The sequence below is a fragment of the Calypte anna genome, chromosome 1 (assembly GCF_003957555.1).
Source record: "Calypte anna isolate BGI_N300 chromosome 1, bCalAnn1_v1.p, whole genome shotgun sequence".
In the NCBI taxonomy this organism is placed as follows: Eukaryota; Metazoa; Chordata; class Aves; order Apodiformes; family Trochilidae; genus Calypte; species Calypte anna.
In genome coordinates this window covers 180,572,342-180,587,112 of record NC_044244.1, presented here as the reverse complement: position 1 = coordinate 180,587,112, position 14,771 = coordinate 180,572,342, and the positions used below count along the sequence as shown (strand labels likewise).

General features: G+C 40.6%; 1 protein-coding gene across 4 annotated transcripts in view; it reads right to left on the bottom strand.

Annotated features, from left to right (window-relative positions):
- Window positions 1–2,928: 2,928 nt before the first annotated feature.
- The window catches only part of CRYL1 (crystallin lambda 1), a 56,602-nt gene continuing 44,759 nt past the window's right edge, over window positions 2,929–14,771 (bottom strand). For 3 of the 4 annotated variants that reach the window (XM_030467474.1, XM_030467461.1, XM_030467469.1), the window contains 2 exons: window positions 7,034–7,140; window positions 2,929–5,036 (listed from right to left, as the gene is read on the bottom strand). In XM_030467474.1, the coding sequence (XP_030323334.1) occupies window positions 4,923–5,036; window positions 7,034–7,140 (221 nt within the window). In that variant the 3' untranslated portion in view covers window positions 2,929–4,922. The remainder of the gene's footprint in view (window positions 5,037–7,033; window positions 7,141–14,771) is intronic. The other variant, XM_030467451.1, reaches the window with a different exon arrangement.

The window sequence follows — 14,771 nt, the reverse complement described above, 5'->3', positions numbered from 1 at the left end:
CTATTGGGCAAGACAAGGGGAAAAAATTAAAAACAACACCAAAAAAACCTCATTTCTTTTGCAGAAGAACCAATTATATCAAGGCAGTTCTAAGAAATTCCTGGCTAAATGACAACCTCTTTTCTTCAGTTCTATCAGAGTAACAGTGAGGATTTTCCAAACTCATCACTTTCCCACTGAGCTGCAAAAAATGCTTCCATTGTATTCCTCAGGAGTATTATCTGCTAGAGCTAACCAAGAACAATCAACTGTGGCTTCATGTGGAAAGTATGCATTGTTATGATATTGGAAAAACTAGTGCGAGACCTATGTTAAAACCTAAACACATCATGAATGCAAGTAAGGTTTTCAATGTGTTTTAATTTGCAGAGGTTTTTAAATGTTTTCTGTTAGAAAACATCTCTTTTGTGCCAACACAGAGGTGTTGGACCCTCGTGGGAGGCCTTGCGTAGCATCAATACAGTCTAGTAGTCATCATCTAAACTTAAGTAAAACAGATAAACAATTTAGGGCAAATTTACAGCTCTGTTTTATAGAATTCTTTAAAGAATAAGTTCAGTTTCTGCACAAGGCTTTCCTATATCCACGTGCAAGTATATGTTCTTGACCTTTTCACATTAGACTACATTTTACTCATAGAGGAAAACAAGTTTCTGCATGATTCTACAGCTTATACATCTCCATTTAGTGTGAATACAGGTCTGAAATCCAAGTAGCTGGAAGAAGGCTAAAAAGCCAGGCATTAAAATCTGTGTCACACTCAGGTTCAAGAAGAAATCTCATGCATGCTAAGTGCCATTTTACTCTAAGCATCCCCCCATTTCAGTGTTTGGTTAAAGGCAACACATCCTCACTGAAGGAACAAAAATCATCAGAGAAGGCAACACAGAATCACAGAATACGCTGAGTTGGAAGGGACCCATCAGGATAATCAAGTCCAACTCCTGTCCCTGTATGTTGAGGAACTCACAGCCCCATAGGACATTTCTTTGAGTATGTGTTAAAAAATTAAGTCATGCTGATTTCTAGCAAACTAGAGAACAAAGTGGTTTGATGCCTTTCAAAGGTCCACTGAATTCTGTGGAAACGGTGCTCTAATGCAGGCACTCACCCTTCCCAGTGGGTAGCTTTGTACAGACACAGCAGTGAAGAATCAAACTTTGCTACTGATTTGCTCCCGTCACATGCTGTGTTTGTGAAGCCCTTGTGAGCACTAAGAGACGCAGCTAAATCCTGCCATCTGAATATTGCTTTTGTATTATTACATGTACACATTCAAATGAATGTCCCAGATTTAAGCTCCTGTCTCTCAGCTATTCCTTATTATAAAGATCAGAATTTATCATTATTCATGTATGTTCGTATTTGATGGTCAAATGGCTCTTTTAAATTAAAAGTTATACAATAAAAGAAAAAGACTCAGAGCAGAAAAGAAAGTCCTACCTGAAAAATGACCTCAAAGAAATGCCACTCAATGGGTGCCTCTCCCTAAGCCTTGTGATCTAAGCTGCATTGCCACCTAACTCCAAATAACCCACTGAAGGGAGGAATTCCTTTCTGACATCAGAGAAAAGAACTGAAGCAAACTCTTGGCCATTTGCTTGACAGAAAACCTTACCAAATTAAACATGAGTTTTACCCTGGGGTCAGCTTCTGTCTTTCCACTCATCTTGACTGATTTGCAGTAGCACACAAACACGAGCACCCACACACGTGAAGAAGGGGAGGTGCAGGGGAGCAGAGGGTTGCTGTGACAGCACCACTGGAGCTTGGGGGAACAGGAGCAGAGGAGCAGGCAGCTAGAGCAAACACATTCACTTACACTCACTTACTCTAAGTACATCCAAATTAATTTGTGAAACATTCCCTTTGGGCCTGGCAGGCTGTTGAAAGCAAAAGAACATTTGTTTGTCCTGCAGACACTTACAGTAATTGCTAGGCTCACATCTGCCAGGCTCCTCTTCTCATGAGGAGGGAGCACAGGGTCCTCTCTCTTTCTGTCTCTGAAAGGGTACCATGGACACATGTTCCCAAAGACCTTTTTGTAACACTGTGCTATGGCAATGTAATCTTGACGTGTAACCATACAGGCACTGGCAGCATATGTCATCTTTCTTCTGAAAAGCTGAGATTGACAATGACATAATTTTATCTCAAAAAGCTTTTTTGTTTGTTTTCATAACAAGCACCACAAGCACTATCCTGCTTCCCTAATGAAGCACAGTTAATCTTTTGCCTAAAAGATAGTATAAATAGGATAAAATAATTTATTACCATTCCAATTAGAAAATATGACAAATAAAGAAGACATTTTAACTTTCAAACTATTACCAGGACTCAAGAGAAGAATAACTGCAGAATAGGGAAAGTAAATTCACATGACTGCTTTGCAAGCTACAAACTACTTCCATTACATTAAGATATTTAGGAAACAGAGATCATGAACTTCCCTCAGTGAAGCAGGTGAACATTTCCATGCATCTGCCCTTTCTTCCTTATCTTACACATGGCAGGTGATTTTATTTCCAATATTATTAAATCAAAGCCTACGGTATGAACACATTGGACTCTGCTTATAATGGCAGCATTAAGAAAATGTCACCTTACATCTTTGTAAGCATCTCTCTTGCAGCGTGTGGCTGTGAACCTGGGTGGGAACTCCAAGGTGAGTTTTACTGCATGCCAGACCTTGCAGAGGAGCTGCTCACTGCCAGAAGTGCTCTGTGGTTTTCCCCCTGACTGAAAGCCTTTTGTTTACAGCAGGGTCCCACATCTGCCCACCAGCATATGAATTATAGGAGAGTGCACCTTGTTTCTTGTACACTTACTCCCACTGACCTCCACAAATTATTTTACCAGAGCACTGATTTCTAAAGGTGCATTATGTGGTATTATCACTAAAGTATCACACTGGAGCACAGAATTTAATATCTTTCTCATTAAAATATTTTATTCATAAGCAAGTAATAAAGATGAAGACAAAAGGATTGAGTGTTAAAATATCTCAGAATAAACAGAAGAAATGTGAGCTAATTAGTCATGACAATGTCCTATGTTCATAGCAAAACAGGTCTAATCCTGAAAGTAATTGGAACCTTCAATGGTCTCTCTACATCAAGTGAGGTAATCCACCCCATAATTAATTTGCTATTGCTCAACAAGGCATCAGGAGTGAGGTTTGACTTCCTCAAGTTCTTATGTCTAAAGGCAGGCTCAGGCAGTTGCTGTGGCCATAAAAATAGAAGAAAACACAATTTTATGTCTATATTGGGGTAGAATAAATTAAACTTACCAATTTTCTGTTCAATTACTATAAAGGAGCACAGGACAACCTCAGCATCATGCCTCACACTTCATGTTTCACAGAGTTGTGTTCTTGGTCTACCATATGTCTAAGTGACACAATGTATCTAGGTCTAACCTTTACTGTGACCTAAGCAGAAATAAGTGGTATTGGTGTGTTCATGCAGGAATTTCTGCTGTTTAGCTCAAAATGACAACGAATCAAGTTTCAAGTTTCAGTAACCTGTTTGTGTGCTGCACCCACTGTAAAAAACAAGATCTGAAATGCCCCTTAGCTGAGCATTAGCAAAATAGCTTAATACATCTGCATCTGTGCTGTGACTGCAGCTACACAACCAGTCTACACAAATTCAGAAATGCTTAACTCAAGCAGTGTGGGTGCAATGCACTGTTTCAAGTTATCCTTTACAATCTGCATAACAACAGTGCTCCAAAGTTCCAGCTAAGATCAAAGCCTAACTATTACAGGGCAAATACATCCATTTTACATATGCTCTGCTTGCTGTGGACTGAAACATGCCACTCCAGCAACTGGGGATTTTTCTACTTCCAGATGTATACCCTCTTCTTAAACAGATGTTGTGTCTCCTGTAGGAAGGGCAGCAGTAAAGCTTAAATGCTACATCTAAGCTAATAAATCTTTTTGTAGTGGGGTAAAATAGCAGATACTTGAGGTCCTTTCATCTACCTTGAGTCCTGAAGAAGCAGTTCTTGCTTCAGATAATGTACAAAGTAGACATAGCATCAGAGAGGTGAAATGGGTTCCCAAGATCACTTAATCATGCAGTACACTGGGGGAAAGCCCAGACCAATCCACTACACCATACTGACTCCCAAAAAAACTTTAAAATAAAAATCTCTTGTTTCTCATTCACATTTTATGCAACAATGTCAATGGCCAGCATCAAACATCTGAGTTAGGCTTTTAAAGACTGAACAGGTCTCCGGTAAGACTTACAGAACCCAGGGTAGGGGATGAGGGGGAGATTCTGCTCTGCTTACTTATATCTGCATCATTATACAGGTACAGAAGTGCAAGAGGGAGGGAAAGAAAGAGTAACTCTTTCCCCAACATTGTTGAATAATTACAGAGCTAAGTCGAGGTGACCCTCACTGCTGCTGAGGTCTCAGCTCACCAGACAACACAGCCTTTTCCTATCTAAAGTCAGTGCTTTACAAATTAACCTCACTGTCACAGTGATTGGTAGGTGAGGGCTTATTTTATCCAGTGGCAAACAGCTGATGTTTGCCTATTTCAGATCCCTGCATGTGCAAATATTGTTCAAGCGCTGAATTCCTAAGCAAGCTGAAAAATGCATTATTTAAAACAAGATTGTGTCCCAGCATTGCACAACATTAATATTGCTAAAGCTACTTAATGCTTACCTATCTAATGCATATATAATAATTTGATAAATTTTAACCGAACTTTTAAATAACTGTTTCCAGTTATTAATGAATCATGGCATGATAAATTTGGACCAAATATTTTCATTGGTCTCCACATTTGTGCATATCGTTGGTTGCACATTCAGTCTCCTCTTCTGCATGACCAAAACCTTCCACTTTTTATGCAGATATGCTCTTCATTTGGCCTCTCCTCTAAGACAAGGTGCACCTCAGTCAGATTTCATTTCTTTTTTCAGTTTGGCAAGACCAGTGAGACATTCATCTCTCCATTTTCTTCTGGCATCCAAGACTTTTGGAACAACTGGAATTTTTTCAGACATTGCCTGGAATAGAAAAATTGAGATGATTGAGTCTCATGTTCCAAGTAAAAAGTTTCTCACCAGAACTGTTTTCCTGTTTTTAATGCATCAGACCAAGTAATCATCCAAACAAACTGTAATTTAGTCTATTGCAAGCAATGGGCCACTAACTCTTTACATAGGTGGCTGGATTGCTGGAAATGAACTAACACATATGAGGAGACAAGTGCTCCCACCTGGAGGAGGTTGGCCTGAATGTGGCAATGAAACATCAAAGCATTGGGCTCTTCTCTCAGTTTGCTCCACACAGCCACTGTCTGGTCTCTTTGATAATAACCTTTTATTAAATAGAAAGGAGGCAATCTGGCCACTTATGTGGCTGACAGTGTGCTCTAATCCAAATTCCTGTGTATATTTAAAACTGTGATCTCCCTTCTGGCTCCTAATAAATGTAATAAGGGATACCATGTTTATTAAAAGCATTTTGTCTTAGGAGTGCCAGCTATAATCAAAACGTCAGGGGAGGACACCTTAATAAAACCAGAATTATTATATTTGTTATTTATTTGAATATGCGAATATGAGAAAGTACAGAACAATTTCAGGACACAAAGGTAGAAGTCTGAACAAGTTGGCAGGCAAAAATGGTATTTAAAGCAAAATGAAATATATATATATATTTGAGTGAGTAATCAAACTTGTGTTAGAAGCACTGGTTAACTGCATCACTGACAGAACATAACTTAGTAAGCTCTGGTCATCCAGTACATTGTAACAGATATTCTTTCCAAGAATATAAGGGAGCAGGTGGAGATCACAAGGTGATCTTTGCCAATTTAGCATCTGAGGTCTCAGGTCTAAAAGTGCTGAGAAAAGGGGTAAAACCTGGACCTGCCTCCAATGACTGGAAAGCTGCAGTCATTCCAGAAAAAATCAGAGAGAGGGACATAGGAATAAGATAAGAAATATTTAATCTTTTAGTCTCAAGAGGATTGTTGCAGACTCATCTTTTCCACTGAAAGCCAAACAGAAACAGACGCTGAAGAGGAATCCAGCTTTCCACAAAGAAACTCAAAGTGTTTCATAATAATCAAAAGCTTCTTGTAATGAATAACTCCACAATTATTACTGATTATTATTATAAGACATCTATGTTTAAGCATAAAAGAATCGTTTTCCTTTTTAACATAGCTGATGTTGAAATTGCATCAATAGGGGAAAAAAGGAATAAAAATGCTGTCTCCCAGGCAGAGAACATCCATATATGCAAACTATCTGACAGCTAAAGAATTATTAAACACAAGTGTTCTTTAGCAAATCATTAAAAAAGGCAAGCATGAAAAGACAGAGTTAGGAAATAAGAATACTTTGTTTAATTCCTATAGTCACAGAAAACACCTTATATAGTGAGTATAAACAAACTGTGGGCTTAGAAGTGTTAATAAACAAACTGGGTCCCAATCAGCACAGCATTTAAACATATCTTATCTTTAAACATGCAAATAACCTTACCAGATTGCTCATATGCTTAACTTAAATGTGTATTTGCAGTGGTTGGAGACCAGAGCTCTAGTTTGTACAGTAGAAAAAAACAGGAAAAAGGACATGCAGAAGAAAAAAATGCTACAGGACAGATACAGGAAGATGGGGCAGAAGGAAGACAGAGTGAAAAGATGTGTAGGAAAGGAAGCTTGGAGTTGTGCATATTATGGTAGAGAACATGGGACAGAAGTGGTAAGAAGTGGAGGATTTAATGTCAATAACCTGTAGTTAGCAGTTGATTCCTCTGTCTAATAATAATGTTACTCAGCTGCTAGATCACTTTCCCCTGATGTATGTCAAAGTGCTTTGAAAGGGGACATGCATGCATTCTGTACTATCTTTTCCTACAAAGGACACAATCACTCAAGAAATACAGAGTACAGATACCTCTAACAGTAAACTGAAATGGTATAAATATTAAAATAAAAGCCAATGTTCTTTGCTCAGAATATCACTGCATTTATCAGCTCCATATTTACCTGATTGATTTTCTGCTTAGTTTCACCTGAGAATTCTGGAACTGGTCCAAAGGTGTTCAGAACAAATCTTATACCTTCACAGTATTTTTCACAATAATCTGAAATACCTAAAAATAGAATAAAAATTTACATTTCAACAGAAATTCCGACTCAAGTCCAGAAAGATTGCCTATGCTTAAACATGGCTTTACCCCAAAACAGGTGTACTCTCATGCTTAAGACACATAATTGTCACAAAGGAAAAATGGATTCTATTCACCACATTTCCACATTTCCCATGGAAAAATCATTCAGGACAAGCCTTCACTGCCAAATGAATTGATGTTACACACCAGCTGGCAGTGCTATGTGAGGGATACACAACCAGACCAGAAAGGACCAATGTCCACAGGGAGAGTGTGGTCCTCTCCTCTTGTTTGGTCTGTGTCATATCAGCTGAAGCATTCCTGTTGTTATTTTTATTTATCAGTCTGGAGTGTATCAAGAGCAACATGGCTCAGGGGTAAAGGTGCAAAGGCAAGGATAGCACTCAGGTGGCCTCCAGTGAAGAAGAAAAGCTTCAGGAGGAATAGGTGGATCTTCCAGATGAACACCTTGTACTGCAACTGGGGCCAGTGTCAGGGATGTGGCTTTCAGAACCACCAGACCCTCTGTGATGGTTGAGCACTGGCAGGGGAAGATGGGATTCACCTGATGCAGTGGGGAGAAAGTATTTTTGCCAAAAACCTGACCAATGTGGTGAGAAAAGCCTTATATTAAGGAACACTGGTGAGACTGCAACCTCTTGTCAGGTGAGGAAGGAGTGTACAGGAGTGTAAAGAAGAGTGCAGGATAACAGGTACAAGAGAAACCTCAAGAAAGTGGGGGAAAAAAAAGGCAGAAGTCCATCTCTAGTATGTACATGAATGTGTGCAGCCTGGGAAACAAGGAGGGGAAATGAGAGCGCCACATGTGGTCATTAAACTGCAATGCTGTTGGAGCAACTGAGGTGTGGTGGTATGGCTTGCACAACTGGAGTGCTGCAGTGGACAGACACCCACTTCAGGAAAGACAGGGGAGACAAGGAGGGGGTGTGCTATCTCTGTATGGAAACAGCTCAGATGTATGGAGCTATTCTATGGGATGGGCAACTGGCTGGGTGAGAGCCTGTGGGTCAGCATCAGTAAAGGACAGCATCCTCCATGGGCAAGAACCATCCTGAAGAACCATACAAGTCCATCCTGATACTCTGGAGGACAAGCAGATGTAACAAGACATTGGCTTGGATGAGGTCCAATGCAAAAGGCAGCATACAGGAGGTGGGATTGAGGACAGGCTGTACAGAAGAATTTTAAGAACACTGCCCAGGAATGTAGGAATGGTGTCCGGAAAGCCAAAGCTCATCTCCAGTTGAGACTTGCAAGTATGTCAAGAGCAACATGAAGAACTTCTACTGGTATATTACCAATAGAAGGATTAACAAGGTAAGTGCGGGCCTGTTGCTGAATGGCAGGTGATTTAATGACAGGAGAAACAGGTAAAGCAGAGTTACTCATTGCTTCTCCTGCTTCAGTCTTCATTGACAAGGTTTCCAATGCCTCTGTCCTTAGAGGCAGGAATCAAGGAGGAAAGGAGGCATCAGCAGTAGATGAAAATCTAGTCAGCAACTATCTGCAGGAACTCAATCCCACCTCTGGCCATCAGACAAGACAGACTGTATCTAAGGATATGAGAGAAAGGCTCACACCCTTGTGTGGCTGCTTTCTATTGTATTTTAAAAATCATGCCAGTCAATGCATCAGCCTCATAATTTGAGATGCCCAGATGACTAAAGGCAAATATTGCATCCACCTTCAAAAAGGTAAAATGAAAAAGCCAAGGTAATACAGGCCAATTAATTTCACTTCTGTCCCTGAGAAAATAAAACAGCAAGTGCTCTTGAAACAAATTCCTGGGCACAGGAATAAGATGAAAGTGGTTGTGACAGTCAGAATGTAGTCACCAATGGGTACAACATGTAAGTCATATCTGACTGACCTTGTTGCCTTCTGTGATAAAATAATTTGATTTGTGGAAAACAGTAGTGGGTATAATTTACCTTAACTTTGGAAGAGCACTTGACATCATCTCCTATGACACTCTTCATAAAAGTCAGAACATTAAAGTCTGAATGCTATGATGACTAGATGGACAAAAAATTGGTTGGATACTCAGGCTCAGAGGCAATGGTTAATGGGTTGTACTCAACTCGGAGGCCAGTAGAAGTGGAGAACTGCAGCAATCTATCCTGAGATCTGTAATCCTTAACAGCAGTTGCTCATAAAGTTTGTGAATGATAGCAAATTGGGCAGGGCTGGGAGGTAGGGATGGGGCAGACCAGCTCGTACATTGGAGAGCAAGAAATCTCAAAAAAGTGACTGTTGAGGCACTGGAGAGGAAAATGATAAATGCACCATTTAGCTAGACATACACATCTAGTAGAACTTTTAATACTATTGAATATCACATCATCAACTATCACACAAAGGATAAGGCAGCCTTTCCCATTGTACATCAATGAAGAAGTTATGAGATGCACCACAACAAAAAATGAGCAATGCTTGTGTGGAAGTAAGCAAACCAACATGAGTAAGAATGTGATTATCCTAATCAACATCTTAGATCTAAGGAGGGAAGTTCTGGATATCCACTAAAAGCTTGTGACAATCTCCATTTTTTGAGAACCACAGAGACTGAAGAATTTGCATCCTCCATTCTCTTTTTATTAGCAAATTAACAAAGACAAGAAGAAAAAGCTGCAGAACACAAAGTCAAGCAGATGAAGTCACCAACCCTTCCAACAAAGACTCAAGAGATTGTACAGACCAAGAAGCACAAACCTGAACTGTTCATGGTCTTATCCAACAAAAAAACACAGGAAATGTAAGTGGGGTGGCCCACCAAAGAAAAGAATGCAACTCAGTTTGAGAGTCATTAAGCAGCCTCCTTCCTGAACAGCCTGTAGACAAGTTCCCTGAAATGCAATATTGTGTGATATCAATACCACAGAAATAACACCTGACAAACCCTAAATGGCTGAGGTTGAAAGGTGGATGAAGGAATAGAAACCTCTGACTACTAGCAACTATGAATCATAAACTACAGGCTCAACATGTCTGAAACCACCGAAGTACAGGTTTTCCAAAAGGCCTCTGGGGTCAGCCAGATAATGGAGAACGTTCTTGTTTCTGGACCAAAGACAGAAGAACTTTCAAAGGACAGATGCTCAAGGAGGAATGAAATTTCCAGTGAGAAATTAATACTCTTTAGTCACGACGACCATCAGATAAAGAACTGAAAGAACAGAATGGGAGAACATGTCCATTGCATGACAGCAACACAGAGAGATTTGAAAGTATTCAACTCCCTTTAAAAATAGATAGAAACATTCTCCAGTATCAGGAAGGAGGCTCTAAGAAAAACAGCAGCTTTGTTGAGTAGCTTAAACTTATATTTGGTGCCATAAGTGTGCCAATGAGCATCTAATCAGCCTATTTCCTTCTGTAACTTCTCCATGGAGCATGTGTTCCTAGAACACACTTCAGCATGTCTGGGCCTTCTCCAGTACAAAAAGGGAGGTCAGCTGGTCATACAGGCATACTGGTGCTCTAATTATACTGACATTTAGTATTCTGCTTAATTTTCTTGCTTGACACACAGCCAGTAAACCTTCAAATTGCCTAGTGGGCTCCAAAACATCACTGGCAGGAAGTGAGATTGAGGAAGAGAAGCATTACTGTGGGATGTGGAATGGCTGTGATACAATTCTATCTGTATGCTGAGGGAGTAAGCAGAGACCATCCACCTCCATAAACATTCTGGAAAGAACTACTGGTTACTAGGGTTTACTGACCATACCTTGTCATTAGCAGAAGTGCTTGCTTGTTACAGCTTAACAGCTGAGCTCACAGACCTTTGCACCTGAAGCCAATCCAGATCAACCTATAGGGCATGTGCTATCCACACGAGCAACCTTGGGAACTCAAGACATTTCTAGATGAGACTCATGCAAAAACCACAAGATGATGAGATTTACATTTCACCTTGCTTGTGTGAGCTTTGTCTTCTAACAGAGGAGTCTGAGGAAAAAGTTTTCCCCTACATCATGCAACATCATAGAAAGTTGCCAGAGGTAGAAGTAGAAATGACTGAGGCTGAGGAGTACAGAACTATGTGGACTTAGGTAAACCTGGCTAACTCACAGCTGCTGCTAGATGGACATTCCCAAAATCAAAACTAGCAATTCAGTCAAATGCAGAAATTCAAGCAAATCCCTGTGATCAATTGGTGATAGAAGAAATGGTAAGCAGAGCAGTGTCAGTTACTAGTTATTCTGGTGCTTATCCAGCTGACATAGGTCTGTGACATCTCAACCAGTGCAGAATAGTTTGGGATTGGTACTTTTTTCCAAAAGTCAAGGGGAACCTCACAACCACCTGGTAAGCTTGTGAAAGAATACAATAATACCATAGATTTGAATAGTTATGATTCTGAAACAGTCTGAAGAAGGTAGAAGAAAAGACTGTATGTTAGAAATCTTTTTTTTTTTTTTTTTTGGTGAACCTTTATCTAAAGAGATAACATTGGTATCTCAAAAAAACTGAATACTTGGATGTGGCTGATCCATTTACCTGGTGAATGTGAACTCCTGAGCTGAAGATGGCTTTCAAAGCTCATTCAGCCAGCTACTCCTGGAAATTCAGCTCTCACTGGCAGCTCATCAACAGCTTTAATGAATCAGAACAATTTCTGGGTGGGTGTAGCTCACCAGTGCAATAGGGGCATGCCAAATTCAGGTTGGGTAACACAGTTCACTCACTGCAATGTATGTATGAAAAGAAGCCTTATGCAAAGTCAGCAAAGTAAGAAAAGCTGGAAAAAGAAGTTACTGGTCTAGGGAGGAGCAGCAGCATTAGTGTAGTTCATCTCGACATTGTGTCTGAAATGGCACCATGCAGGTATGTATGCTGCAAGTCAAACAGGGGGTGGTCATTGCAAAATCTTTCAAGTCTTAAATGAAGGAAATACACCATAATTTAGAATATATATATGGTCTCACTCAAAGACTAAAAAAATAACACTTTACAGTATAATACTTTACAGCTAACTCAAGATAGCACTCCCAGAGTGTAATCTATCACTTGGTTTCAGCAGTCAGGATCACCCCTACACTGCCAGATTCAAAAGGCACTTTGAGGAATGGAGAATATTGCTGGAAAAATCACTTTACTTTTCAACTGCAAACTCAAAATTGTCAAATATTTGACTCAATAATCCTTTGGTTCAAAAGTCAGGGTGGATGAGGAGAGCACTGTTTCTCTAAAGCATAGGGACAATAAGATGGAAAACAAAAATGACAGAAACCCCTTAACTTTAATCCTTGTTGATATTGCCCAGGGAACAGCTTAAGCTGGAAGAATTAGCATTCCAAGCTGGATGAATTGGCAAATGGGGCTGGTAAAAACAATCAACATCTTCCCTTGCATCCAGTTGCTGTTCCCATACTATGTCCCATTACATCCAACTGGAGAAAACTGAATGAAGTGACATGCACCTGGGACAGAGCAAGAGGGGAATCAGCTCACAGCACAGGAATGACAATAGCTTCCCCTTGTCTACGTGGTTTGCTGGCTCCCTATCTAAACCTCCAACCTTGCACACTCACCTCATAATGTTGGAGGGAAAGGGCTGTATAAGAAGGCAGATATTGCAGCAGGCACAGGAGAACCATGAACACAGAACAGAAATACCTCCAGGTAAGGTAGCAGTTCCCTGATTCTTCCTCCCACCACACATTTACAACTATGGCAGAGTGGAAGAAGAGGAATGAGTAGCAAAGTATTCTAAGGGAGCAGTGCATACAGGATTATACAAGTTGAAAAGAGAAATACTCTATCTTGCCTGAAAGTACCAAACCACCTCAGCATTTCTGACTGGTACAATACAATTACAAGAACATGTTATCACAAGCAAGTTCAGGGCACTGATTCAAGGCTCTTCAGTTCATTTGTGTCTAGGAAATGCAAGGCTGTGTACCACCAATAAAGAAAGAATAAGTTGCTGCTTACTTGGCTTCAAGGAGAGTCCAGGCACAGTTTCCAAAATAGCTAATGAACTGTCCTACAAGAATCTGTTTACATACCTACATTTCAGGTTAGCAGGTCCTTCCCTGTAAGACTTGCACTGGTGTGGTGTATCACAGGTTTCAGTAAAATGCCTCTAGTTCCATCATCAAGTTGAACAAAGCACTGATGAAGGAAAAGGAACTCAGGACATGTATTTAGCTTAGAAGCATGCATAAAATGCTTCACTGCCCTGAGAAGCCTTCTTCACTATTGGGGTTCATAAAAAAAAAAGGTGAGTAGCAGGAAAAGAGAAAGTAAAACAGTACAAAATGTAGTATGTTCATGTGTTACTAGTATGTAAGCATCTTCAAGTATCTTAGCTTCTTGCATGCTGTCTCATTCCTTCCTCTTAGTAAGAAAGACAACAGGCATGAAGGCTGAGGGATGCAAGTAAGCAAACTTGGTAAACCAGTCTGGCAAGGACACTACACATGGGGCAAAACAAGGAAGGCACTGAGATACTTGTGACAAAAAACAAGAGACAGGAGCTGGTGTTACAGGCAAGGACAGGAAACACGCCACAGAGAAAGGGTGCCTCACAATATTGAGTATTAACTTGATGACTTTGAACTTGATGAGCAGCATAAGATAATGTAATGACTAAAAAAGAGTAGGCGTGATGGTCAAGCTGCTGATGTCAGAGCATCAACAATTTGAAAAGATTGGGGTGGGGCTGATTTTAGCAGGTAAAATCTACGAAGAAGATGCGCTCAGTAAGACTAAAGATTTAGAATGAGAGCAGAAAAGAAGGGACATCATGGGGGAATCCGTCATAATTAGATTATGTTCAGAGGAAAAAAAAGTCCCGACCTCTTTGTTTTGCTGATAGAGGGATTAAATTTCTAGACATTTCAACTCCCAGTCTTACTGAGGCTGGATCAGAGAATTGTTTGGGTTGGAAAGACTCTTAAAGATCATCCAGTTCCAACCTCCCTGGGCAGGAACACCTCCAAGTAGACCAGGTTGCTCAAAGCCCCATCCAAACTTGTTCAACACTTCCAAGGAGGGACATCAACAGCTTCTCTGGGCAACTGCACCAGTGTCTCACCACACTAAAGAATTTCTTCATAATACCTAACCTAAATTTGCCCTCTTCCAGTTTCAATCTATTCCCCCTCATTCTATCATTACATGCCTTTATAAAACATCCCTCTCCAGGCTTCCTGTAGGCCCCCTATATATAGGCTGCTCCCTGGAACCTTCTCTTTTCCAGGTTGAACAACCCCAAGTCTCTCAGCTTGTCTTCATAGAAGTGCTTCAGTTCTGATCATCTCTGTGGCCCTCCTCTGGACTTATTCCAACAGCTCTACATCATTCTTATGTTGGGGATTCCATAACCAGACACAGAACTTCAGGTGAGATCCCACCAGTGCAGGGTAGAGAGGGAGAATCACCTCCCTGGACCTTCTGGCCATGCTTCTTCTGATGCAGCTCATGGCATGGGTAGCTTCCCATGCTGCAAGTGCACACTGCCAGCTCACACTGAGCTTCCCATCAACCAACACCCCTAAGTATTTTACCTCAGGGCTGCTCTCACTCCATTCTCCACCCAGCCTATTTCTGTGCTTGGGATTGCCCTGACCCAGGTACAGGAC